At 24.2% G+C, this 27,562-nt stretch overlaps 1 protein-coding gene across 3 annotated transcripts; it reads right to left on the bottom strand.

The window, feature by feature from the left end:
* Window positions 1-293: 293 nt before the first annotated feature.
* On the bottom strand, window positions 294-27,562 carry LOC145850023 (eukaryotic elongation factor 2 kinase-like). Of its 3 annotated transcripts, none has more exons than XM_082955173.1 (16): window positions 27,401-27,562; window positions 26,580-26,649; window positions 23,778-23,972; window positions 23,654-23,691; window positions 21,398-21,569; window positions 14,588-14,737; window positions 13,950-14,053; window positions 13,099-13,269; window positions 12,630-12,757; window positions 11,042-11,092; window positions 10,296-10,441; window positions 8,819-9,115; window positions 8,473-8,646; window positions 6,450-6,574; window positions 858-1,045; window positions 294-650 (listed from the first exon to the last, which is right to left on the bottom strand). In XM_082955173.1, the coding sequence occupies exons 1-16, from the start codon at window positions 27,547-27,549 to the stop codon at window positions 550-552; spliced, it is 2,259 nt and encodes a 752-aa protein (XP_082811299.1). In that variant the 5' UTR covers window positions 27,550-27,562; the 3' UTR covers window positions 294-549. The 3 variants fall into 3 exon arrangements, with proteins under 3 accessions (XP_082811299.1, XP_082811291.1, XP_082811306.1); XM_082955165.1 differs by having other exon boundaries at window positions 12,630-12,762; window positions 13,110-13,269; XM_082955180.1 differs by lacking the exon at window positions 11,042-11,092 and having other exon boundaries at window positions 12,630-12,762; window positions 13,110-13,269.

The raw sequence follows: 27,562 nt of genomic DNA, 5'->3' as shown, positions 1-27,562 counted from the left end.
ATTTATAGTTTTATACATTATAAAAAATTAACAAAGTGGTGACTTGTAAGATGTATAGTTTTTATTAAAAATAAAATTAATGAATGATACTATTATCTCAATAAAGAGTAAACATTTTTATACTTGCAATTAATAAAAAGTACATTTGAAAGTTATAGATAAGCTTCCTAATATAGCCAAAGTAAAATTAAAATAACTTATATAAAAAACAAAAGTATCAGTAACAAGCAACTTTTAATGATTAAGTACAAAATTTGTTAATTAACTAAATGTTTAAAAAAAAAATAATCGATAAGTAAAAGCCATAGAGAAAACATAATGTAAAATAAGACACAGTTCTCTGTGTAAAAAAGACACTATAATGAAAAAAAAGCTGCATATAATTTTCACGGTCTATAGAAACAGTAAAATAAATAACAAACATAATTTACAGAACCTCTGACAAAACGAAATCGACTACACTAAAAGAAATACTTTCACAAACTAAACCTAACCATTATTTTATTGTTAACTTTAAATATATTTTTCAACAAAAAGGTGTTTTATGAATTAATCGTACCAACATTCTTCAGCCTGCATATAGTATTTTGTGGCTAGCTTTCCTTTACCGCATTTCATTGCATCCTCAGCAGCAGATGTATACAATTCGCCTGTCATAAGATTATTATACTTATTTGCTAAGTTAGTTTTAACAAAAAAAAATTTACACATATACACACAAAAATATAATTCAAGTGATTATTTTACAGACATATGTATAAAAAATAAAAAAACAGAGTTAATAAAGTCAATAATAATGCTTCCACTCAGTTCCGTAAAAAGTAAGTATTTTAAACTAATCATGTAGTATCAACAACCTGCAAGATTTTTGTCTTCTGCTACGCCTTCGCAACCATGAAAATATATTTGAGCTTTGTAACTTAAAACTTCATATCGTGGAGCTAAGCGACTTAGAACATCATCAAAATTATTCTCTGCATCTAAACTAGAATCGTCTTCTAAAATTTTGTTGAACAGTTTTAACGCCTTTGAACCGTTTTTTGTTCTAAATTAATAATGTTAATTAGAACAGTTGTTAAAAGTAGCTATAAAGTTTTGTTGTTAATACAGTTATAGGAATTAAGTTTTTCAAAACTTATGTAACTGAATACTAATTTTACTGGAGTTTTTAATGGAGCTTAATCAAGTTTTTTTATAATAAAAAGTTTTTGTGATTTTAAACTATAAATTTGATTTAATACAACTTTTATTAAAAATAAAATGCGAATACTGATTACATTTACTGCAATAAAATATTATTAACTTAATTTATAAAACTACTTTCTGTTATAAAAATTTAACAGACTTTTTAAGTAAACACTATATACTTAGAATTACATAACCTACTGTTTAAAACAAATAATTGATTTCGGCAATTCAATTGTATTTTTGAGAATAAAATAATTCTTGTGTAATTTTTACACAGTATTTTAATGTGTATTTAACAGCTAAAGCAGGGTTTCCCAAAGTGGGCGATATCGCCCCCCTGGGGGCGATAATTAGTAAGGGGGCGAAAAGGGGGCGATTTAAAAATTTTTGGCTGTCAGAAAATTTTTACTTTTTGTCTTGCTATGTTACTAATTTTAGCTTGCTAAAAATATTTGACCCTGAGATAACACTTAAATGAAAAATTTTGTTTTATGTAAAATATAGAGAAAAAAATCAAGTACTTATGACTCCTACTTTCAAGTAAATTACATATTTTCATTTATATGTTTTTTTATTTGACAATTACATAGATCATAGATGATCAGAATCCCTCTCACCACTTTATAACCTGACATATATGTTATTTCGGATCATAAATGGTTTGTAAAAATCTATGTTATCTATTATCAACTATCAACTATCACCTCATGACATTTTCAATTGTTTTTTGAAAAGTCACTAAGTTAGACTAAGAAATAAAACTATACAGGGTTACCAATTTACCCAGAAACCTGGAAAACCTGGAATTTGACAATTTAGGCAAAAAAAAACCTAAAAAGTCTGGAATTTTTAACTATTTCAACATATTATATAGTAAAATTTTGATTTGACACAAAAAAGCTATCAACAAAAAACATCGGCGAAAGTCTGCAGAACAGAAGTTCGGACTTTTGTTTGCCGTGAGACAAGCTAAAATTTAACAAAAGGGTTGATCATGCCAATTCGATCATCAGACCACAAGTTTCTGTAGACTGAGACCGGTTTCGTCCTTATTAGGACTCATCAGTCAGTCACAACCGAAAAACTTGTACAATGGTCTCAGTCTACCGAAACTTGTGGTCTGATGATCGAATTGACATGATCAACCCTTTTGTTAAAAAAGCTATCATATAGATAAAAATATGGATCTTCTCGAGGCAGATCTTTTTGAAGTAAACGACTTACAGAAAACCTTCTCTGACTTACAAACTAACCTTAAACTTAAAGTAAATTTTTCCAAAGAACGATATGAAAGCTTTTGGACTCAACAAAAAAAAGGCAAAAGTATCCAATCATTTGAGATTAATTTAGATTGTTGTTTATAGTTTTTCCTTCTAGCTATGTTGTTGAAAAAACTTTCAGTTCAGTATCAACATCTTGAGCAAAAGATCTAATCTAGATATTAGTAAAGGAGGCTTTATTTTACTGATTAAGAATCAGATTAAAAAAAAATTGCAAGCAGTCATGAACCTCATCCTTAACATTATAATAGACTTCAGTAGCAGACATTATTTTATTGAAGTTTTTATTTTATTTTATTTGATCTTTTAAAATATTTCTTATTTCACCTGGTTTGTAATGTGTTTCAAAAGTTTTTTTTTAATAAAAAAATTATTAAGTTATTTATTCTACAACATGTTTGAATAATGCCTAATTAATATTAATTTCGGTAGACTTCCTCTTGATTTCGCACTTTTTACCCAAAAAAACTGCAAATTTATATTTTCTAAAATTTAACTTAAATAAAGTCTATTACTAACTAAGTATTAATAAAACAAAAAATACATAATATTTAATATCTTATATAGATTTTTTTTAAATGAATGTTCGTTTTATGTTTTAGTTGATTTTATGTTTATTTATAACGTTATTGCATATAACATATTTAAATTTATCATTTTGTAAAAAAAAAGTTAATAATTTTTGATTTTGCACTTTTTTATTTTGTTCAAAGTGCGATTTCGAGCGGAAGTCTACTGTATTTATTAAATGGTTTATGTTTTAAATCTGTCAATAGTTTTATTTTGACCTGGTTAATTTTGTAGTTTATATTTGTCGTTTTATATTACACTAAAAGTTTTTATAGCGTAGTAATAAAAGTATTTGTTTAAAAGAAATTTATTTGACATACTTTTGTTATTACTTGTTTAATCTGTATAAATAAAACAATCTTGATAACCATTAAAGTTTTTATTTAATTTTTTTTTGGTTTTAAAAGAGTATAGATTTGAAGTCTCTATTTAAATGACTTCAAACTTTTCATTTGAAAGATTCTTAAACTCAATATTATTTTCTAACTTGATTTATTATTGTTAAAAAATCTGTACACTAAGGAATTTTAAACTATTAATACAACTGTTTTTTGTTTTATCTTAATTTTTAATATATAAACAATTAGAATGTGTTGTTTATTTTATTAGTTCAACACTAGCTTTTAGTTTTTCACTACTTCTAGTAAATTATTATAGGCTAATAACTAACGGCTTAATTAAGTTATTTAGTATTAATTTCTAAATGTCCGAAATTCGTTATATGAGAGATTATTAAAATGTCAGGTTTCAGTTAAGATTTCAGATCGGTAACGTACGGTTAAGATACATTCAAATTTCGACCCGCTAAATAACTTGAAAACTACTTGTGCAAAATAAAAGAAAATATTTTTTTGATACTTAATATTTTAAAATACACTTTCAATTTGGTTTTCAGTTCACAATAGTATTTCCTAGATCACAATAATACTAAATTATTTTATTACAATTTTGATCGAGTTGTTTGATTTTCTTAAATGTTATTTTATTAAATTATGCAGCCCGCAACTACATTTTTTTAACGAGTTGAAACTAGAAAATATTTTTTTAATAAATATTAATTGCTGGTTACAAAAGTTGTCCACCACTACCCTAAAAGTTTCATTAGTTTCAAAACAATTCATATTTAAACAGGATTGATTACAGATTACACAAGGCTTTTTAATAATCAAGTATTTTAATACACTTTACTGGGCGTATAAGAAAACAACTGTAACTTATTTTCTCAAGCCCTGTAAACTACTTTGAAAACAGCCACAAAAACTCTTGCATAAGAAATACCAGACTAAATTACATTTCAAACACAACTTTTTTGGCTCAAAAGTTTGTACTCAAGAGAAAAACTACTTTGTAAAATCGTGGGGGGCGATTATTTTTAAAATTTCTGAAAAGGGGGCGATTTAGTAAATGAGTTTGGGAAACCCTGAGCTAAAGTATTTCATGGATGTTGAAACTCTGCTTAAAAATAATAAATTAGGAACACTTTTAAGATTAATTTTTCTATCAGAATTTTTTTTTTACTTATTAAACTTTTATAAAACTAACTAGATATATATTATCGTTATTAGTAGTTAATTTAATAAAACAAACAAACATTAAAATATTGGTTCATATTAAGTTTTAATTATACTTTGTAGGCTGTAAGTTAAATTTTCGCATACTTAAAACTTTGTTATTTTCATAAAACAATTTATCTGGTTGTAAAACTAAGGCTGTATAAAAACGAGATATAAGAATTAATAAAAAAGTTTGGCGTACTTAGATATACAAATGATACCTACAAGTATTTATAAATTTATAAAATTATCTTTTTACGTTTTCAATAAATGAAATCTAAACAAAAACATATTATATCGTATGAAGATAAATAATGTAACACACTTTAAACTCTTTATTATATTAATTATTACTTTAATTCACAACTGTTGCAATAAACAAACATTGTTTTAGTTGTTTACATAGGCTATATAAAAAAGTTAAAACACGTTTACAATATTTGTTGTATACAAATTAGGGGAACAGGTAAAAATTGCACGAAGACAAAATTGCACGAGTGCACAAAGATACTTTTGCACGAGGGCACAGAATTGCACGAAGACAATTTTAAACCAAGGGTCAAAATTGCACGAGTTAAATTTTGGCAAGAGAGTAAAAAAAAAAACAGAAAAAAAAAACTAAAACTAAAAGAAAAAAAATACTGACCGAGGGTAAGAGTTAGGGGTAACAGTGATAGTAAAAAAAAAAAAATATTATTACAAAAAAAAGCTACCGACCGAGGGTAAGGGGTAACAGCGGTAGTAAAAAAAAAAAAAGGTACTGACCGAGGGTTAGGGGTAACAGTGATAGAAAAAAAAACTTAACTAAAACAAATAAAAAATCTCAAACCGTGCAAAAATGGGACAAGTTCAAAATCCACCCGCGATCAAAATCCACCTGCGTTCAAAATTCCGATCAAAATCCACCCAGTCAAATTCGAGAACCGCTTACCGATCGAAGGTAAGGGTTAGGGGTAACAGTGATAGTGAAAAATAAATAAAAATAAGTTTAAAAAAACCAAAAAAATATAAAATAAATTAACAAATAAAGAAAATAAAAAAAAACTCGGGTGGATTTTGAACTTGGGTGGATTTTGATAGTATACCGCAAAAATGTTTCCGTTCAAAATTGTCTGCTCGTGAAAAAGTGACCCTTCGTGCAAAAGTATCTTCGTGTAATTTTATCCCCTCGTGCAAAAGTATCTTTGTGCAATTTTGTGCACTCGATCAACTTTGACAGCTACCCACAAAATAGAGAGGCCACTCAGCAAAAGGTTTAGGTCATATACATATAGTAAATGCTAGCCAAATTATGAAAAATTTTCACGAAAACCAAAATATTTTTTAACTATATATGTGACTATATATAAAATGTTATTACAAAAAAAAATTCTGTCAGATATTTTATTATTTATTACTGTATATCAGAAACTTCAAATGTTTATAGAAACCGTTTAAAAATTACATCTTTTAGAATAAAAATCTAATAGCTAAAGAGAGTTGTCAAGTTAGGCTTCTGAAATAACTTTAATTTCAGTGATGATAATTAGCAGTGTTTTCTACAAATAGTTAGACTTTTATTATACATTGAAAATAGAACTTAAAAATTATACATAATAAGTAATATTCTAAAATAATAATAAATTGAATTTTAATTATTATAAAACTATTTATTTAATCGTTATCCAAATATAAATGACTAGATATCAAAAAGTCTTGTTTATTTAAATTCTTTTTAAATGTAAGAAAACGGTAGAAAAATATAAAACAGTGTAAACTATTATCAAACAACAAAATATTTATCGTACATCATAGTAATAAAAAAATATTTAACCAACTGTATATTATTGACAATAAAAAACACTATTTTTGAACCAACTTATCATTTGGCAGGCCAATTCCGTTGAAGTAACACTTTGCAACAGTGAACATGGCGTGTTTATCACCCGCATCTGCTGCCATGCTCATATAACTAAAACCGATTGATTTGTTTTCGTCTGTCATCTAATAAAATGTTTAGTTTTTAATTTTAAGATTACTAAGACTTTTATGTAATGAATTTAGTTTAGTTAAGTTAGTTTTCTTAAAAAGTTTGCAAAAGTAGTTTGTTTTGTCAATAACAGAAATGTGTGACTTCAATATTTCAAAAAACACATAGATGTGCATTGTTGTTGCAATTGTCGTTAAAAGATAATTATTTTTCATTAAAGGCTAGCGGTTTATTATAAGAATCGCCTAAAGCACATACATATATTAGGTATAAAAAACTACTTTAATTTAGTTTTTCTAGTAAGCTTTTTATATATAATAACTAATAAAAATTACTAAACACGTATTTTAAACTTTCATGTTAAAAAAAAAACTTTATGCTATTTGTTTAAACTTTTATAAATAATGTATACTCTAAATGTATTTATCCAAATTATGTTTCTAACATTTAATGGCTCTTTTTTATTTATATTTAACTGAATTTAAAAGCTATTCACCTATATGGTTAACAAAATACTTCATTTTGTTTAAATATAAAAGTTAGTTTTGGCTATATCAGCTTCAAGTTTCAGTTGTTAAGATTTATTGAAAATAAACAGTAACAACTAAAAATTTACAGCACGAATTGTAGATATTAGTTATAAGTATAAATTAATTAAAATTTAAATATACTGTCGTACTTCTACGACTACATTTCTGCCACAAGAGTATACTTAACTAAAAGCTTAGATACTTAACTGCTATCATTACACGCCTTCAAATATTAGTATAGCTAGTAAGTAAAATTGAAATCAGTTCAAATACTATAATTCATTTACCTGCTTTTAAAAACGTTTACCATAAGCTATACAGTTGTCTGAAAATAATTAAATAACTTAACTAATTTGCTTTGAAAGCTATTCATAAACATTTAAAATAATTTTTAGTTAATGGTACTATAAATTACTCAAATTTTAGCGTAAGGTTTTATAGAATAATTCATTTAAACTTTAGTAATCAGGGTTGCAAAAAACTTTTTGAAATTTTCTTCCAGGTTAAAAAGAAACAAGTTTTTTGATCCATTTTTAGTATAAAATTTAACTTAAAATAAAAAACCGTCTTAAAAAGTATAAGAACATTGAAAAGATACTTTAAATGTGTTTTCTTATGAATTTTTTTTAAATCTTCATGATAGATTTTTGTATCTAATCGAAATTTTGTTACTTTCCATGTAAAACCTAATTAAAATTCCAGGTTTTTCTTCAAAGTTTCCCAAATTCAAGGTTTTTGTATAACTAAATTGTAAAATTACAGGGTTTTCAAGGATTCAAAGTATTTTAGCAACCCTGATCAATGAAACTATTATAATAATTCAATTAGTTTGGTAATGTAGTTACTACAAATTATAATTTAGATTTTACAACTATTATACATTTATTATTATAGTTTTTATTGCTTTAGTTAATTTGACTACTTTTTTTTCTGCTCAATAAAATCTTGAAAAAACTATAATTAAAACGACATGTATATTAAAACTAGTGATAAATTTTATTTATTTACATTATACATGCTAACTTGTTTAGTTTAAAATCTTTATAACTACGATTTTAAGAAAATATTTTTTAACTGTTTTTAAATTTTATAATTTATCTTTATTCGAACAACACCATTAAGTTATTTTCGACGGATAAATAAATCTAACTTATTTTAGTCCATAAAAAATTATCTTATAACAGCAAATTTAGAAATAAATAAATTCATAAATAATAAATTATGTAATACACCTTAGCATGCTTTAGCTTTTTGTTACTTTTAAAACGTTATATTTTTTAATTATACTGATAAACAAAGTTTAACAAGTTTATTAATTAATAATTTGTAATAACTTATTCTTATATGAAAATATTCTATTAGTTAAAAACGAATATAACTACTTCGAATTTTAGATCTGAAAGCATATCTCTAGGTAGCCCCATGTAAATTTTGCTAATATTCTGTATTGCTTCTAATGAACCACAATCTGCAGCTATTTGTAAATGATAAAAAGAAGAATCTTCATCGAACTCAAATCGACCACAATCGTAATAAACAACCATGTCATAATGTATCTGTTATTTTTTGTAATTATATTATAAAATTTTACTTATAAAAACAATGCATTATTCAATATATTTAAAATAAATACGTTTATTAATGTATTTTTGTGTTTTTTAAAAACATTTTACAAATGATGACTTTAACCAATTTTATAGTTTTACAGCTATAAAAAAAAAAACTGACTTTTCCTAATATTGACTGTCCGACTTGAACTGTGTGCGACTTTATCTTATTGCATGCGTGTTCATCAACTTGCTTATCAATTTCGTTTTCGCTAATTTTTTCCATTATTTTAAGTGTTTTTAATTCGTTATGAACACACGAAGCTCGACGTGAAAGCCTGTTTGCCCCCGAACGGTAATTTTCAATCGCATCTACGTTTCTGATATCTTCGTTACATTCTTTAAAATCTTCTTTTTCTTCTTTAGCGACTTCAACTGTAATTAGTGGTGGTGGACTCATTAACATTTCATGATACTCCTGAAATACAAAACTTAATTTCAAAAAACTTAAAGATTATAAAAAAAGACAACAAATTATATCAAACTCAACTCAAAAGTTTTTATTTTAATACATTTTACTTGGCTAACTGTAACGAACAGTTTCACTTAAAAACTATAGATCAAATGACATACCTGAACTAATTTCAAAACAAGAGTAAGTTAGTTGACATAAAAGCTTGTATAACAAAATACATTTTCAAAAGTTTCAAAACAAAAAAACAGTTTTAAAAGTTTTAATAAAAAAGTTACATGTTTTCTAGACAGTTTTAAAATTATTAATCTGAATGTTATAGCGTAGCCACGCGTTGTTCGAAATAAATCAAGAAATTAAAAAAAAAACTTTTCCTAACATTTTTTAGTGTAAACTAAAGTCAAGTAGTATGGGTATTAAAATTACTTTCAAAATTTTAGCGCTTTTTTTGCTTTATTCATTTAACTATAAACAATACGGATTGACCGAATTTTTTATTTTTTTTCTGAATTTTATAACTATCTAAAAATTTATTAGTGTCTTCTTTTTACAGAAAATTTAAACATATTGAATTAGTAAGCAATTAATTCCTTAAACATACTAAAAAAGTATTACTTTGCTCTTAATCATCCGTTTTGTCTAATTCAGAAATAAAAATCATGTAGTAAATATAGCTAATTTATTTTAATTTTAATTCCATTTTACTAGGTATGTTGCTTTTATAATTTTGAAAAATTTACGTAATATAATATTAATAACTTAAAAAAAAGCAAGTTAATCATATACTAAGTATTTCTGTCAAAAAAAAAAACAGGAGGCATTAGCTGAGGTAAACTTCTTAGCCAATATATAAGATGAAAACAAATAAAAAATATTAACAACAGCGTAACTTTTATAAAAAGTAATAATTAGTAAGGTTGATAATTAAATATTTGTGAATGTTAAATAAATAAAAACTGAATGTAACTTAAAATTTTGTTTCAAAATCACTAATTGCTTAAAGGACCAACATGTGATAAATAAGATATAACGTTCTTTTGAATCTTATTTTTTATAGAGCTAATTACAAAAGTTTTAAAGATAAAATGTTAAATGTTGTATTTGCTTTTTAGTTTTTCAACTCCTGTTTTGTAAAACTGAGCTTTTAATACAATAAACTTCAATTGAAAATTATAAGTAAACTAACTTGGTGGTCGGACATTCCGCTTATGTAACGAGTTCTCCTTGTGGATCCGTAACCGGACGACGCACAAGAAATAAGATCGCCACTTTCAGAACGAACGATGACGTCACGTTGAAGATCATCTTCTATTATGTAGTCATCATCGTTTTCTAATGAAAATATTTAGTTGTAGAAACTTACAACTTATTGTAGTAATATACGGTAGTTATATTCGAAATGTGCTTTTTAACATTATCTGAGAACGCATTGATCGTTTAAAATTAGAGTGAGTAGATGCTTACTTCATCCTAGAATTCAGTTCAACAGACTAAAAGATATTTCTTATGTTATGTTCTGACTAAAATGTTAAAAAATAAAAGTGTAAATAAAAAAAAAATTAAATCATTGTAATACTTTATTGGCAAGAATTACTGATATCAAAATAAAACTTTTAATTTTTTACTTTAGTTTGCTACTATATACATTAGTTAAATTAAAGAAAACTAATAAACAGGCGAAATAAAAAATAATTAACTAAATATGTTAGGGATGCAGTTACCAATTTCGTAAATTATTAATTAATTTTTTACAATTAACTATTAGCTTAGAGTTGTTTAGTTATGACTAAGATTATTCCAGCTTTAGTAGTCTTATTATTTCTAAAGTTAGTACAAGTATTAATTGATAAGTTAATTGTAAAGTTTTACAATATAAACAGGCAAAGTTTATTCTAAGTTAATTTGGGTAAGCTATTCATGCTTTAAAATTACCATTGATTGTTATTTTTGGCTTCCTCTTTTGAAATCGAAATTTCAAGTGATCTAAATAAATATCTTTATTTAAAAATAAAAAACATAATGATTTACGAGAACATATAATAAAAGTAAGACAAAAGCGATTACAAATTTGTTTTAAGCATTCTTTCAATAACAATTGTTTTTTTTCGTTTTGTTACTATATATTTGTGTAAAACTTTTCTTTGTTCTATAATTGTCTATATAGCTTAAAAGAAACAAAACCATTAAACTTTTAATTTTATACAATAAAAATGTTATTATCTTTTTCGAGTTTATTAAGTTGAACAACTTAAAATACGACAAGTATTTAACTTTGGAACAAAAAAAGTCGTTACTTGTTTTTAATATGTAAAAAAAGCGCTAAAAAATATTTAACATCAAAATAAAGTAACTTATTATTTTTTTATGTTATAAAAAACAAACATATTTTTTGTAAAATGTCTAAATTAGTAAATTTATGTCATATATAAATTTTTCTTAATATTGTCTTTTAATAATTTATTTCCATTTATTCTGAATAAATGTTCAAAATAAGCTTAAATTATTTATGCACTACAGATATTGTACCAGTTGTTCGTAAAGTATTATTGATAATTTATTTTTAAACTATTTAATAGCATCTAAAATCTTTCAACTGAAAAAGGTAGACTTCAATACAAAGGACGTAAATTAATCAATTTGCTTAAGTGTTTAAGATGAAATTGTTACTTTTATATTTGGGATAAAAATACTAGTAAGCTTATTTTCATTTAAGTAATAATTAAGTAAATTACTTTGAACTAGGGTTGGGCAGGCGGGCAAGATTTTGAAAAAAATAATTTGAGTACATTTTTTGCTCGTAAAAAAAGTACATCTAAGTTAAAAAAACTTTCTTAAGTCCAAACTTAAATAAAGTAGTTATTGAAGTAACTTTATTGTATTCTAGTAATTAAATTAAGAGCACATATAAAAAAAGAAATAAATAAAAAATAAACTTAATTTGATTTGTACAAGTTGTTTCAATCTAATAACACGTTACGAGCTGTACATTGCCTATCCATACTTTAAACTAAAGTTTTTACAGTCAAAGTAAATTTGAAGTTTAAACAAATTCATTCAGAACTTAATTTTGTACTTTATTCATTCTTGGTTTAGGAATTTAATGCTTTTTGAAACTACTTAATAGTTCGGTACTAACTTTCATTGATACTCAAACATAAAAAATGCTAAAGTAATGCAGAACAATACTACTTCAGATTAAAAAAAAATACTTTTCCCCTTTAGACGTAACAAAAATAATGAAACTTTTAAATTTTTCTTGACATAAGACATGGAGTGATTTTAAAATATTCATTTCGTTTTTATTTTTTTACCTTCTAAACGCTTTAACTAATATTGTTCCTTAAATAAATATAGCTTTAAAGTTGTGTTTTTATGAGATTAAAAAAACAATTATTTTTTTACTAGAAAGAAAAATTATTAAAAAAAGTGTGCATTTTCCGCTATATTATTTAAAGTTTAAAGTAAAATTCATCTAAAAAAGTAAAACCATTAAAAATTGATAAAACACTTGCATGACTACCTTCATTGCATCGCGGAGGAAGATAATCTTCTCCACCTTCCTCATCCTCTTCGTTAATATCATTCAAAAATGTTTCTTTCTCCAAGCTAAGTTGGAGAGGTTCTTCACAACCAGTAGGTAATGTACCTCTTCTCTATAATTAAGTTTAAAAATTTACTGTTTAAATTAAATTTTGAATCGTTCTTTGTGTAAAAACTAATTTTGAAAATATTGTTATGTATATGTTAATAGTTAATAAAAAAAATAAAACAACAACGTTTTTTGATTTTATCAAAACTATTTACTTTTATTATAAATTTTTATACCTACAGCTATGTGTAGGTAAAATGAACGTAATGAAAATTATTCTACAGGTCAAGTCTAAAACTGCCATGATTATTCGCGTCTGCCGTATATATTCGTTTAACTTGGGTTCAACATGCGAAGTTACGCGGAAGATTATTGTAACTAGTTTTAATATGAGCTTAACCGCTTACTTACTTCAGAGTTGCTTCTGCTTTCTTTTTTTAGGTTAATTTCATAAAAGCTAAGATCAAAAGGTGACAAATTGAGACTTTCGCAGATTTTGTTGCATTTGTGTGAATAAAAGAAAAGCGCCATGCCTCTAGTTCCAAGATTTCCACTACCATACTCCGTTCCTCTAATGCAAAAATTAATCAATCAAATTCTTTTACTTATGCCTAACGAATTTTGAAAATTATGAAAATTTAATGCATAAAAATTATTTGAAATGCAATCCTAAACAATTTAAAGTGTTCATTATTTATACGTTTAATAAAAGATATAACTTCATCTTATTCTATTGGCTATAAACATAGTATCCGTGGTTATAATAAATATTTTAAAATACCAAAATACAATCTAAACGTTGTTCTATTTTGTTTAATAAACTAATAAAATAAATTAAACTTAAATATTCAGTTTAGAATTTAGATTGACCTAGGTGTGCTATCATTTAAATTCGTTTTGTTATATTATATCATTAAAGCGATTAATTTCAAATTAAGTTCACAAAGTGTTTGTGTCTACATTCTTCTTGTCACAACTTAACAACCTCTATAAATTCGAATTATTAACTAAAAGCCTTAAACCTGTTTTATAACTTAATTTATAGTATACACTAAATTTTAAAAATGTATAGGATGGTTATAAATTCAAAAATAATAGATTTATTTCAATAGAAAATGGTTACCACAACTTAAAATAGGAAACAAAAATCATATGAATTAGAAAAAAAAAATATATATATGCTTATGTTATTCAAAACTACAATTAAATGAACAGAAATCATAAAATTAATTTCAATATAGCAATATGAACTTGTAAGTGTGAATTTGTGGGTCAGTCCATAGATCGCCAACACCTTGAATATCAACAACAATCAATTTGTGGTGCGAACATTCGAAAGTAAAGTGACTGAAAGCCTAAAGAAAATACATAAAACTAATTCTTAAACAAATATTATATATCACTTCAGATTTTAACATAAAACTATACAAAAAGCTTTACTTAAAGAGCTTTTGTTAAAACCCTCTGAGTTTTTAGTAGAAATATAAAGTAACAAATAAATTTGAATTGATTGTTTCTAAATATAACAAAAAAAAGTTTGTATACACTATGCAGATTGATGTTCTTCTGCTGGGTTCATCAGATATTACACTTCTCATTCGAATAGAATATTTGAAACAGATTTGAATAAAAACTATTATAACTGACCGTACAAAAGGAATGAAACATCATTTTTAAGATTCTATATTTTTGGTTTATTTAAATAGTAACAGTTAAAGTTCTCATTTGAGTGGTAAGATACAAAATATATTTACTTGAGATAAAAAACTAAAACTTTAAGAGTATTTCAAATTAAAAAATTTTACTTAAAAAATTTCAAGTATTATAAAACTAGTTTTTAGATTTTGGTTTTACTGAAAAAAATAAAATTTTCATATAAAGTAACAAACTTGAGGAGTATATCTGACATCATCATCAAGAACGTAACCACTATTGCTGTTGTATTTGACATAGTCACCTTCAATGAAGTTTTCAAGGTGATAAAATGTCTGTTCTTCCCTGTCTATCATTTCAACGACACACATTTGCATGATATCTACCTGTTGTTATTATAAAACACTTATTTATCAAGTTAAATTTATACTTACAAGGTGACACATAAAAACACTCTTAACTTACAATTGAATAAAATAGAAAATAAGTAATGACTTTAATAAATATTTCAGATAATGTATACATAAATATTATTTTCTAAAAGGTCTACAAAATTTTATGCTAGAAATATTATAGATTACTGTGCAAAAGGCGTTATAGTTGAGGCTTATTTTCGGCAGAAAAATATGCACAAAAAAAAACTTTTACCACTATAACATAAGTTTCTACTAAAGTTTTATTTTTATTGTTACAAAAATTCAACTACAAAAAGAACACACTATATTTCAAAGAACTAAAGAAATTTTAAGTCTTGAAAAAAAAAACTTATTTACTTGAACTCAAAAATTATTAGAAAATAGCTTCTAGGCACTGCATTACAATCAATTAAACTCTGCAGAAATAATTTTCAAAATTTCCTTAAACAAGCCTAAATGAAAAAAAATATTTTGCTTAGTAGTCCCTCGCATCTTCAAATAAAAACTTGTAGACTTTTTAAGCAACAATATTTTTTAAAAATCTGAAAATTAATATACTTTTATAGGAAGGTTTAAAAACGTATTTATATACCGTTTGCAACTTATTATTAACAGATTACTCATTTTATTTTATATTTTATTTCACAAAGCTTTTCAGAACTATACTAGTTTCATTTTCAAGTGATAAATATTAAATGAGTTTGAAAAAATTTTGGTTAGTAAACAGTTTAAAAAAGAAGTTTAAATTATGACGTATCAATAAATTTAAATAAAAACAAACTTTAGAGATTTAGCAAGTAAAACTAAAGTAAAGATATGTTTTTTAATAAATTGATAAAAATTTGCTTTTACATTTAATGCTATTTGCGTTTTTAACTTAGGTCGCCCTTCCTCAATCAATGTTGATTCCAGACTGTAGAGTTCGCTTTGTTTACATCGTTTCAAAACTTTTAAGTTTTGAACTATGCCAGAGTTTTGACAGTGTGTGCAATTAAAAAGATGTTCAAATATTGCACTAATTTTATCTGTTCCGCAGTGGTCAGTAATTCGTCGGAAGATTTGCCGTGATGTTTCTCCAATGTAGGAGATGCTCTGATCTGCAGAGCAGGTGTTCTTATAAATAACATTTGCGTCAAATAATTCCGAGCATTTACTTTTGTTGCTGAAGTAGTCATAAACTTTTTTGCTGGAGTAGGCCAGTTTAATAACAACGTTGTGTTTTAGAAATGTGAATGCTATTCGTTTTTTAATTTTATTTAACAACTACCTACGTAAACTTCTGTGAAATAAGAGCAGTTTGCAATTTCTGTTTTCTTTTAATTTTTTGTGTTAATGTTTTAATTTTGTTTAAATGTTGAGTTGTCAATTTTTTGAACTTCAAGGAATTTGTTGATTTTGGACTCTATAAAGTTTGTTCGATACGGATTCTTAAGCAATTTATTAATAAACATATCTTTACTTTAGTATTACTTGCTAAATCTCTAAAGTTTACTTTTATTTAAATTTATTCATACGTCATAATTTAGACTTACTTTTTAAACTGTTTACTAACCAAATTTTTTTCAAATTAATTTAACATTTATCACTTGAAAATGAAACTAGTATAGTTTTGAAACGCTTTGTGAAATAAAATATAAAATAAAATGAGTAATCTGTTAATAATAAATTGCAAATGGTATATAAATATGAAAAATAATAACAGTTAGTTATTCACTTAAAATTCATTTAACTGTAGGTATTGAATAGTTTTTGGGTCAATCTGTATCATAACTGTTCAATGAAACTCACAGTGTTTTTTATTTTATTATTTGTATAGAAGTATGTAACTATCATGTATTAGTTCATTTATCGGTGGTTACGCAGTGTAAAAAGATGCATGTAGCTTAATCAGATGTACATAACTCCAGCAATATATTACTTAAAATTCTGTTATAAATCTTAAATAATTGGCTGAAATTTCGATCTTTATTTGCTATTTGCTCATAAAAACTTAAAATTGTGTCAAACATTAATTATCTAATACTAAATATTTTTTTTTGGAAAAATATCATGACTTTTACAAATTTGTAGTCTCAAACTAAATAAAATATTTTTCAAAACTAATGAGACACAGTTTTTATTTGTTATATCCCAAGAAAAAGCTTTAAAAAAAATAACAGAATACATTTCATTTTCTTTAAATTTATTTTAGTACTTTTGTAGTAACGCTCATCAGAAATAGTTTCTTACTAAATTGGAATGAATACAATCTGAAATAAAATCATACTGAAGTTTAAAGTTTTAAGATATAAAATGACGTAATAATCAAATGTTAAAAATTAAAAAAGTGCTTATGCTAAATCAGGGTTTCCCAAAGTGGGCCAAGTGGCCCCCTAGGGGGCCACGAGCAGCAAAGGGGGAAGAGGGGGGGCCATGAGCAGTAAAGGAGCCACAGGGGGGCTATGAGGCCATAACTTGAAACTTACACTAGATATTCTTGAGTTGCAGAAGAAGAGCAAAAAAAAAAAGGTCTTATGAGTATTTTATTGTAGTTTATGAGTAATTGAGTAATCTTGTTGAAGGGGGCCATTGCTTTTTCAAATTCTTTAAAGGGGGCCATTTGCAAAAAAGTTTAGGAAACCCTGTGCTAAATACATTAGGTATACATGTATTCCAAATGTATTTAGCATAAGCACTTTTTTAATTTTTAACATTTGATTATTACGTCCTTTTATATCTTTAAACTTCGTATGATTTTATTTCAATTTGTACTCATTCCAATTCAGTAAGAAACTATTTCTGATGAGCCTTACTACGAAAGTACTAAAATAAATTTAAAGAAAATGAAATGTATTCTGTTATATATTTTAAATAAGTTATGCACCGGAAAAAAGCTGTTCAAATAGCTTTGAGAAACACAGATTTTCAGTACAATTTCAAAATTTATAAAATATTCAGATTTTGTTTATTCAAATTGATACTAAAATTCTGAGTAAAATTAAATACTTAATATAATTTAAAATATTAAAATTTCTATAGAACTCTTGAAATAAATGCTACTTTTTTGTTTGAAAAGTAGATAAAAAAAGAGTTGAACCAAATCAGGTGGCAGACATTTCAAAATATGAGTTATTGTGGACATTAATTATTATACGTCTTTTAATCTTTTTGACTATTCATAACTTTATTAATAGTATCTTGTGGTACAATACTTAAACTTTGAGATATAGCTAAAATAAACTGAATAAAATATGACTTTTCATTCTTATTTTTTTAACCATATTCTGTAGTAACTGAAACGTATGGAACTTTTTTAATTTTTTTTTTGAATTTCACTTTAACTTTTGAGAAAGATTATTTTAAACAAATTATTATCTTAAATAAAAAAAATAACTTGAATTGTCGGAAATTGAGTTGTTATGTAACTATAAAATCTACAGATATTTATAAACACAAAATTAATACTAATTCAAAAAACTTTACCCTAAATTCACAATTTTTTTATTTGTGTATAACTTGATAATTATATGACCAATTTACTTCATGTTTTATGTATATATATTTTTTTTTTAATATATTATTATTTTTATTTTTTTAATTATAATTGCATTAAGTCAGTATAAAAAGTATGTTAACCTAACTGATAAAACTTAATTTTCTATATATATTGACGAAATTCGAATTAAATCTTTGTTGAAATACATACTTCGTTTATCTTAAAGTCTTTATTTTTTAAAAGGTAGTATAACTTGAGTTAGAATTATATTAAAAAGACTCTCAAAAAATGTTTTTAAAACATTATATAAATGTTTTGAACATCTATGTTTATATCATCTGCTTTGATTAGTACTTAAAAATTTTTTAATATAATTTAGTTGTTAGGAAATACACATTATAAATATTAACAAAATCTAAAGTAAAAATCTTTAAATAAAACAAAATTTAAGTTTTTCAATCATATAATAATTTAAATTGTTTTAAGACTTTTAAAATACTCTTTTAATTACTAAAAATGTAAACTAGTCTTTGATGATTTTTTATTCTTAGTTAACTAATCTGAAGATAAAACATATCACTAGTAATAAAACTTATAATTTATGTGTATAATTCTAATGCAGAATTTTTAAAGAAATGGTAATGAAGTTATATGTACGTGTACATTTAATAATTTGATAGCCATCGAAAAACGGCTATTAACAGTTTTTCTGCGGTTCCAAGGATTAGGAATAATTATGTATTTTAAAAGAAATTGTCGTTTAGATATAAATTTTACTTTTATCATCGGTCATTGATTTTCTAAAAAATTCGTCTAGGTTTTTAGATTTTCTTTCATAGTTTTGAAAATATAAGTTTTCTTGTCCATTTTTAGTTCAAAATTAAACTGTAGGTAAAAATGTTGAAAAGTACACACGTAACATATAAAACGTAAATATAACTTTACGTAACGCTACACTTTAAACAGGGTTGCTAAAGGTAGTTAGTAAGTTTCTTCAAGGTTTTCTAAACTTCTTCCGGGATTAAAAAAACTAGTTTTTTGGTCTATTTTTGGTATAAAATTAAACTTAAGTTAAAAAAGATGTTATAAACAGTAAAACAATATTGAAAAGATACTGTGAAGCTAATTAACTAAGTTAAAAAAAAATTGATACAAAAAATGTTTTATCTTTACGATAGATTGTTCGTGTCTAATCAAAATTTTGTTACTTAACATGTAAAAATAGTTAAAATTTCTTTTTTTTTTTCAAAATTTCTCAAATTCCAGGTTTTTCAAGGATTCTAGGTTTTTGGCAACCCTGTTTACATGTGTTAAACAAAAAGTAAAATTATTTAAAATTCTTAAAAAAAATTATATAATAATGAATTTTTATCTAATCCATATTTCATTATTTTACACATAAAAATTGTTCAAAAATTCAGGTTTTTTATTGATATTGCTAGAAATTCAAGGTCTTTACACTTTTTTAAAATATTTAATTCAAGGTTTTACAAGAATACCAGGTTTAATGGTAACCCTGATAAAAATCTATAATACCATTTTAACTTTTTTTTGCTAATAATAATGGAATAACTATTTTTTAAATAGTTTATTAAGACTATAAGTAAAATAAATATTTGAAACTTTAACTGTTTAAGTATAGATTTAATCGTTTGCTAACGAAAGATCCTAGTGAAACAAGTTCACTGGAATATAAATAAAAACAAATTATACAGCAATCACGCTTTATTGTACCAACATATGTTTCTGTGTTTTAACGAATCAATAATTCAACCCTTCAACTGGGTTCTGTAAATGCTATAGTTTTATAACAGTCGGATTTAACATTAAGTATTTTACCTATTATTAAATATTAACCTGTAGAAAATCTGTAGAAATTATCTTATTTTATTTTAATTTAAATGAAAACATGTATACACCAACTTTATTTTTTGCTTCTATTCTTACATTACAGTAATTATTTTTTTACAGAACCCAGTTGAAGTGTGTTGATTCGTTAACACACAGAAACATATGTTGGTACAATAAAGGAAGAATGCTTTATAATTTGTTTTTATTTATTTGAAATTTTAGTCACCTTAAAATTTCAAGTATACTGCAATAAATAACATGTAATATAACTGAAATACTTACATAAAATATTGACACTTTTTTAACGTAGTTTTAAAGAAACTGTTTAGATATTTTAAAAGTTAATGAATATTTTTGTACTGTAATGTTTTTGAAATGTTTATTTGAAGATTTTATAATTTAGTAAAATGTACTCAAAAACAGCTAATTAGGAGTAATCTCAAAAACAAACATACGTTAAAAAAAAAACTAAACTAAACTCTACTCTATTTATAAATTTCTATTAAGCTAGCAAATAAGCTATATCTAAAAATCGCAAATTTAAGTTTTTAAAACAGTTATGGTGTATAGTAATAATGCTATTTTATACTAGTTTGACTGTTTAATAAGTATAAATTGAAAGTTTATTTTATCAAGAACAAATTAACAAAGTAATGAAATATAGCTTGTAGAAAACAACTTTACACAGTTACAAGTTTTAAATTATAATTTTTTACAAAAATATTAAAAAAGAAAGATTCACAAAATACTTTTAAAGTATAAATTTTAATCTAGTAAAAACTTTATGAAACTATAAAATTCCTACCATTATATATCAATTATTAGCTACTATGGAGTGTAAAAAATAATGCCGGTCTATGTGAAATTTCAACTACTTAAAATTTATATACGGTTCTTCTAATACTTTACATTGACATAGTCCTTTCTTTTATGTTCTTATGGCTTATTAATTAAATTATAGCAAAAAATCATTCCTATTTTAAATATAGATTGGTTAAAACACATATGGGAATTTTTAAAAGAACAAAATAATTTAGCATAGGAAATTAATTAGGTCACAAAAGTTCAAAAACATACTTGTCATAAAAAAAAACTTCAACTTAAATAAAAACTGAAGTATTTTTTGAATTTTTTATTTTAAACTTATTATGCAATATAAAATTTAAAAGATCAAATTGAGTTAACTTTGCTTTTTTTTAATTTTAAAAATAATAATTAAGTAAAAAATAAATAAACTTTGTAAAACTAAGTTTGATAAAATTTATCCTTCATAGTTAATTTGGTGAATGATTACAAAAAAATACTTTTTTTGGAGGTTGATGTTTGTCAAACTCTTCACCCCATAATTTAGCATCCATTTGAAGTCTTACATCATCAAATAAACTTTTTTTGTCAGTTGCTTCCATATACCTCTTAACTACACACACAGTAGCATTAGACCATTCATTTGTCGTTGAGAAATTTGATAACTTCTTACTATAAGTTATAAATAAATAGATATAAAATTTAATTAAAACAAAACATTTCTACTTATCTAACATTTAACAAACATTTTTAGAACTTTTATGTTTATTTTATTATACGTGTTAGACAATTCTATTTCGGTCTTCCTTAACTTTTGTAAGTTGCGCAAAACTTTTCAACTTCCCTAGTAAAATAGTAGCTTATATATAATAGATTTTTTTGACATAATGTACTAAATTAAAAAAAAAAAATTGAAAAATTTACTTCTTAGATTCAAATCATATAAATTTTTTAAACATCAATGAACTTTTTGAACAATACTAATCGAGTAAAATGAAACATATATAATATGTATGTAGTGTCACACTGAGCATTTTCTAAATAAATCATTTCCTCATTACTACAATCTTTTATTTTAATAACTTTTATTCATAAAGTTCTATAAATATTTTTGTATAAAACATATGTGTTTTTTTTTAATTCAAGTATTCGTAATAAACTATAAGTATATATATACCACATTCAGCTCAGTCTTATTTTCATATAGACCACCTTTGAATATTTTTATGATTAGCATATCGGAATCTGAACTGAGTTGAGTATAAGCCAATGTGGAACTTCTTTTCAAGGTCAGAGTTGACTGTTGTCTTGTAAATTATGTTCTGTGAACAGCAATTGTCCCCTTTCAAGTCATATTTGCAGACACCAGCGCAATTACATTAATTCTGAATTTGAAGAATTTTGTTTAAGATATTTTGGTTATGTGACTTAATTAGTCTGTCCAAATTACTTGTACATGAATAACTAATTCGCATATAATTTATGTTGAAGATTTTTGATAGTGGATAGTTTTTCTTGAATTTTTTTTTACTAGATTTATAAATTCTCAGCCAGTATTTGTTTGAACTAAGCTACTGAATATGGGATAATACAAAACTATATAAGTTTTCCCTTATTTTTATTGTTCGTTTTAGTTTTTTGCTCTGTTTTTTCAAAATTAAGTGTATCATTGAAACAGCATTTTTACAGGATTACTAATTATTTTTTTGTTTGTATGAAACAAATGTACTTTTCTTTTTTAATTCAAATATTCGCAATAAACTATTTTAAATTCCTGAAAGTGGGCTTGAGGAAGGTGATTTAGTTTAATCTAACCATAATATTTTCTGTTTATATATTACAAAAAAAAAACTGTTCCGCTGATGTATAAAGGGTTTAAAAGATTGAATTTAATAAAATAAATTCTTTATACAAAAGAAACATCAGAACAAAACAAACTTATTGTACAATTAGATTTTTAATAACAAAACTCTAATTTCTTTGTTATAGTTTTAGACTTTTCATTCAATTTAGTTTAAAATCTGTTTTTAATTGAGTATAGTATATATTTTGTTGTAACTGCTTTGAAATTTCAAGTCTGTATTACTTAAGCTTTATTTATTTTAAAATAAGTACATCAACTAAATTCCAATAACTAAAATTTTAATTTCACACGTTTTTATAGCCGTTTTTTTAATATTCATACATTTTAAAACATTTATATTTTTGTTGTAATACACTTTTAACATCTTTATGCTTAATAAGTCTTGTTAACTTATTTTCAGTAACTTCTTGCTGTATAGTATTTATTTCAAGCACAAAATTTTAACTCAAAATGACATATCTATAATCAAGCTTTTAAAAATGTTAACAATATATAGTAGTAACTGTATACAGTAGTAATTGATAAAAGCAGACTAGAAAAATATCCTACTAAACTTTATCAAAATCGCAAGAAAGTATTTGTTATTATTTTGATATAAAATTTATAGCTAAAAAGGTTATAAAACTCTTATTGTAAACTTATTCCATGAAAAGTTTTATGATAAAAAACAATTAACTTTAAATTCTTTAATTTTAAGCAATAAATGTAAATAATAATATTAATGTATAACTTTACTTTGATATAAGTAAGTATTTTTAATTGTAAAGGCTGACCAATGAAACTATTTTTACAAATAATATTCAAGTGAAAGCTAATAGATATGATAACAAATAAAACCTTGGAAAACACTTTTAATTGCTGTTAAACAAGCTTTAAATGATTCAAAACTTACGCTAAGAAACATTCTCTCATTGCACCATGGCTGAACGGCTGTTAAATAAGAAACATGTTATTTTATTTTAATTGATTTTATTTAAAACACCCAAAACACTGTTATAGTAAGGCAAAAAAACAACCTTTTCTTGTATCTTAATTAAGATAATATCTTCAGTCCATACTCCTTTTCTGGGTGAGTATCGGTACCTTTTACATCTTTCAGTTGGCCTCTGGTTTATTTCAAACCATTTATCATTGTGGGTCAGCCTAGCATGGCTTGCTGATATTTTCCACAAACGTTTTGATCGTTTGTGATTATTATTCATATTACGAGCCTGATAAATATTAAATGAAAATTAAGATTGTACAACACTAAACAAAAAAATTAATACATAACAGCTATTATAAATACAGCATAGACAATTACCTATAATTACAAATAAGTTGAGCTAAAAAGTGTCTAATATTTTTTTTAGAAAAAGAATAACTATTTTGTGTATCAAAATAAAACTTTAAGTTGTTTAACAAAGATTTCAAAGCTAACTAAATAATAATAAAAAGTTCACAATAATGTTCACAATCTGAAAAACTTGTTAGTGGAATTTGTTTTACATAATTTGTCACAACATAACCTTAAGACTTAAAAGATTTATAAAGGATTATGTAAGTTTGTCAACTAATCATTTTTTTAATTGGTATTCAATATAAAGTCACAGTAATTAAAAATCAAGTAGGTATTTATATAACTAACATAATGAGTTTCCAACTTAAATTAATTTACTTATGAGGTTTAATTGAAAAAAAACATAAGACATCATAATAATATTGAACTGTTTGATTTTTGTTTAATAACCGATTGTTTTTCAATGTAGTCTAAATAAATTGTCAAAATTTAAACAGAAGAAGCAAGTGGTCTATTGTATACAAATGGCTATTGCTTGCTAAGATCCTGACTCGACTACATTTTGATTTATATAAAAATATTCAAATCTAGTATCAGTGGTATTTCAGTTTAAAAAAGAACCAGATCTATCTAAGCCCAGTTTAAAATAAGTTTAACTAATTCCGAATCTTCAATCTAAATTGAGATCCAACTGAAACGAGATAGGACCTTTTTTCAAATAGAAAATCAGTCAAAGTTAGATTCAAATTTTTCTCTTTAAATCAAAATCTGTTTATTCCGGATCTTAGAAAGTTTTGGCAATATATGGGTGGATCCACTATTGGATCTGGTAGACCACAAATAAAAACTAAAAAAATAAATTACAGAATTTAGTTGTATTGATAATAAGCTGAAGTAATTTTTTACAACTATTAATTTTATTTTACAGAAAACTACTTAGACTTTGAACTACAGCTTAAAAACAAAAAATTTAATTTTCTAAAATAAAATTCGAAGGTACATAGTGTTTAGTGAAACAAAAAGTACTAAAAAAAAAACTAATTACGAACTATCTAAAAAATGTTTCGGATTAATACATGACTTATATTCAAAAATAAACAAACAAGTCTTTTGCATAAAAACTTGCAAAAAAAACATTTAAGTGACTTGTATCTATGCATCAATCATATTAGTTATAACAATTTGTGGAAAAATATTAAAGTGTAGCACTTTACTGTAGTTGAAGTAGTTTTTAAGTGCTTTAGTAAAGAGGTTTATCAAAATAATTTTACTGCATTACGTGTTTTCTTGTATTAATGGTTTTAACAAATATACTATAGTAAAAGTGCATAGTTTTGTTTTTTTTTTAAACATATATTCAATAGGCAGAATTATCATATAATATGTTAAAAACTGTTAAACTAATAAAAGCTTAGAATGTAATTCGTTTAAACTAATTTCATTAATATATACACATGTTAGATAAATAATTTAGATAAGCTACAATAATTTTTAAAATGAAAATTCAACTAGTATATCAAGAAAACTATGTTTTTTTTTTACTTACCCTACAATATCTATCTTAATATTTCATTCGGGAATTGCTTTTAATATATAAAAATAAAATATACCTATATGCTGATGTTTTATTTAAACTTATACTTATTGTTTTTAGAAAATACTAAAACGAAAAAATAACTTTAGCATTTGAACAATTAAAACAATTTATTCATAAAAAGAAAGAATAATATGTAACTTAGCTGCTGAATTGAATTAAATCATTAAAAGATCACAACTCACTGATAAATATACTTTCATAAGCGTTTTTAACAAATTTTAACACATAACATTCTCATTAGAATTTACCCAGCATTATATTTTTTAATTCACCATTAAAAAAAAACAAGATTTGAAACATTTTAACTGTTTACAAAAACAGTTAATAATACTCAGACAAAACATAATTAAGAATGTCTTTGACTAAACTATTTGTATCTTTTACTTATGATTTACTTATACAAAGTAAACTTTAATGTAAGAGAAAGGAACTTAAAAGTTCTAAATTTACATGTTCAAAAATTTAGTAAAAAGTACAGTATTTCATTTAAGCAAAAAGTACGTTTTGTATACAACTTAAATTTGATCATGTTCGGAATAAATTTATTAATAAAGTTTAGAATGTAAACACGAATTTTATTAGAATGTAAATACGAATCATTATGAGTACATGATGTGTACAAAATACTGGAAACAGATATATGTAATTTAAATAAGTCAAAATTTTTGAAAACTACAACTCTACTAACAACTAACTTATTAAAGTTAATACAATATTTAAGGCTACTAACCTAGAAAACTTTTTGAAACATAGATTTAATATTACACTTTTTTAGATAATAGCTTAAATTTATATTGTAGACTTTTAAACTGTATTTTGAAAGAGGCAACATTATATAAACATTATTTTCATTATTGCCACGTGTGGTAACTTTAAATCCTAATTTAGTTTATGAAAAAAAATATTATTAAGAATTTTGTACAATCACAACTTGACCCTTACTTTATTAGTGAGAGAATGAAACACATTGTGACGAAAATCATTTTGAACTTTTTCCTTCGAAAATGTTTTTCTGTTTTTAAGAAAATTATTTAAAGTTGTTACTAAAATCAATTCTTACTTACAATTCAAGTATAATTTAATTTATTATTTTTCCTTGGATACTAGTTGTAGGAAATATGTAATAACTAAATCATTTTTACTGTGAAGAAAAAGTTAAATTTTTTTTTTCTAACTACTTTCATAAATAAAACATTTTGCTTTACTTATTCTTAATTTGTTTAAAACATTTCACAACCAGCTATGTCTTAATACATAGTTATTCTTCAGTTCTAGAAAAACTATAAAAATTGTTTATTTTAAAGAATGTCATTTTAAACTTATTTTAAACAACAACAAAGAAATTTTTGTAATAAAGAGTGCTTTGTTTTAAATTGTAAATAATAAACTTTTAATTAAGTAGTAAAATGTCTACCAGATGTTACAAAAATGTCTAATAAGTCAATCTCACAAAAACATATCTTCTAATACCTGAGTTATTAAACATATAAAACATTGTAATAAATATTTATTAATTAGTTTAAATATTTCTAAATACCAATAATACTGTGTTGGATTGAAACAAACAAATATTGAAAAATTTAATAATTAAATAGTAGACAAAAATTTATATTATAAAAAAATTTAATAAAAATCTATCTGACTAGTTTTTGAGTAAAATATTAATTTATCAATAGTAAGAAGTGTTAATACCTAATTTTTTTTGAATTTTTGAACTATACACAATTTAAATTGTACATGACATTTTTAGGAAACCAACTAACAACATAGTTTCTTTTTTATTTTTGCTAAGTACACCATCATCATTAGCTTTAACTACAGGATCTACAGAATCATCTTCAGAATCAGTAAAAAGTGCACCATCCATCCTGATGTCTTCATCATCTGAATAATCATCATCTGAAGATTCCATTTCTATTTTTTTA

The sequence above is a fragment of the Thalia democratica genome, chromosome 1, assembly GCF_965202585.1.
Source record: "Thalia democratica chromosome 1, ktThaDemo2.hap1.1, whole genome shotgun sequence".
NCBI lineage: Eukaryota > Metazoa > Chordata > Thaliacea > Salpida > Salpidae > Thalia > Thalia democratica.
Note: the sequence above shows the minus strand (reverse complement) of the source record. Positions and strands in the feature narration are given on the sequence as shown.

Bases quoted from the DNA above. Each gene is read 5' to 3' on its own strand.
- LOC145850023 (XM_082955173.1), bottom strand. From the start codon at position 27,549: ATGGAATCTTCAGATGATGATTATTCAGATGATGAAGACATCAGGATG. The intron at 14,054-14,587 runs GTTTGTTACTTT...TATTTTCTTTAG, and splicing joins ATGTCAGATATACTCCTCAA to GCTTTCAGTCACTTTACTTT. The intron at 651-857 runs GTTGTTGATACT...ATCTTATGACAG, and splicing joins AGAAGACAAAAATCTTGCAG to GCGAATTGTATACATCTGCT.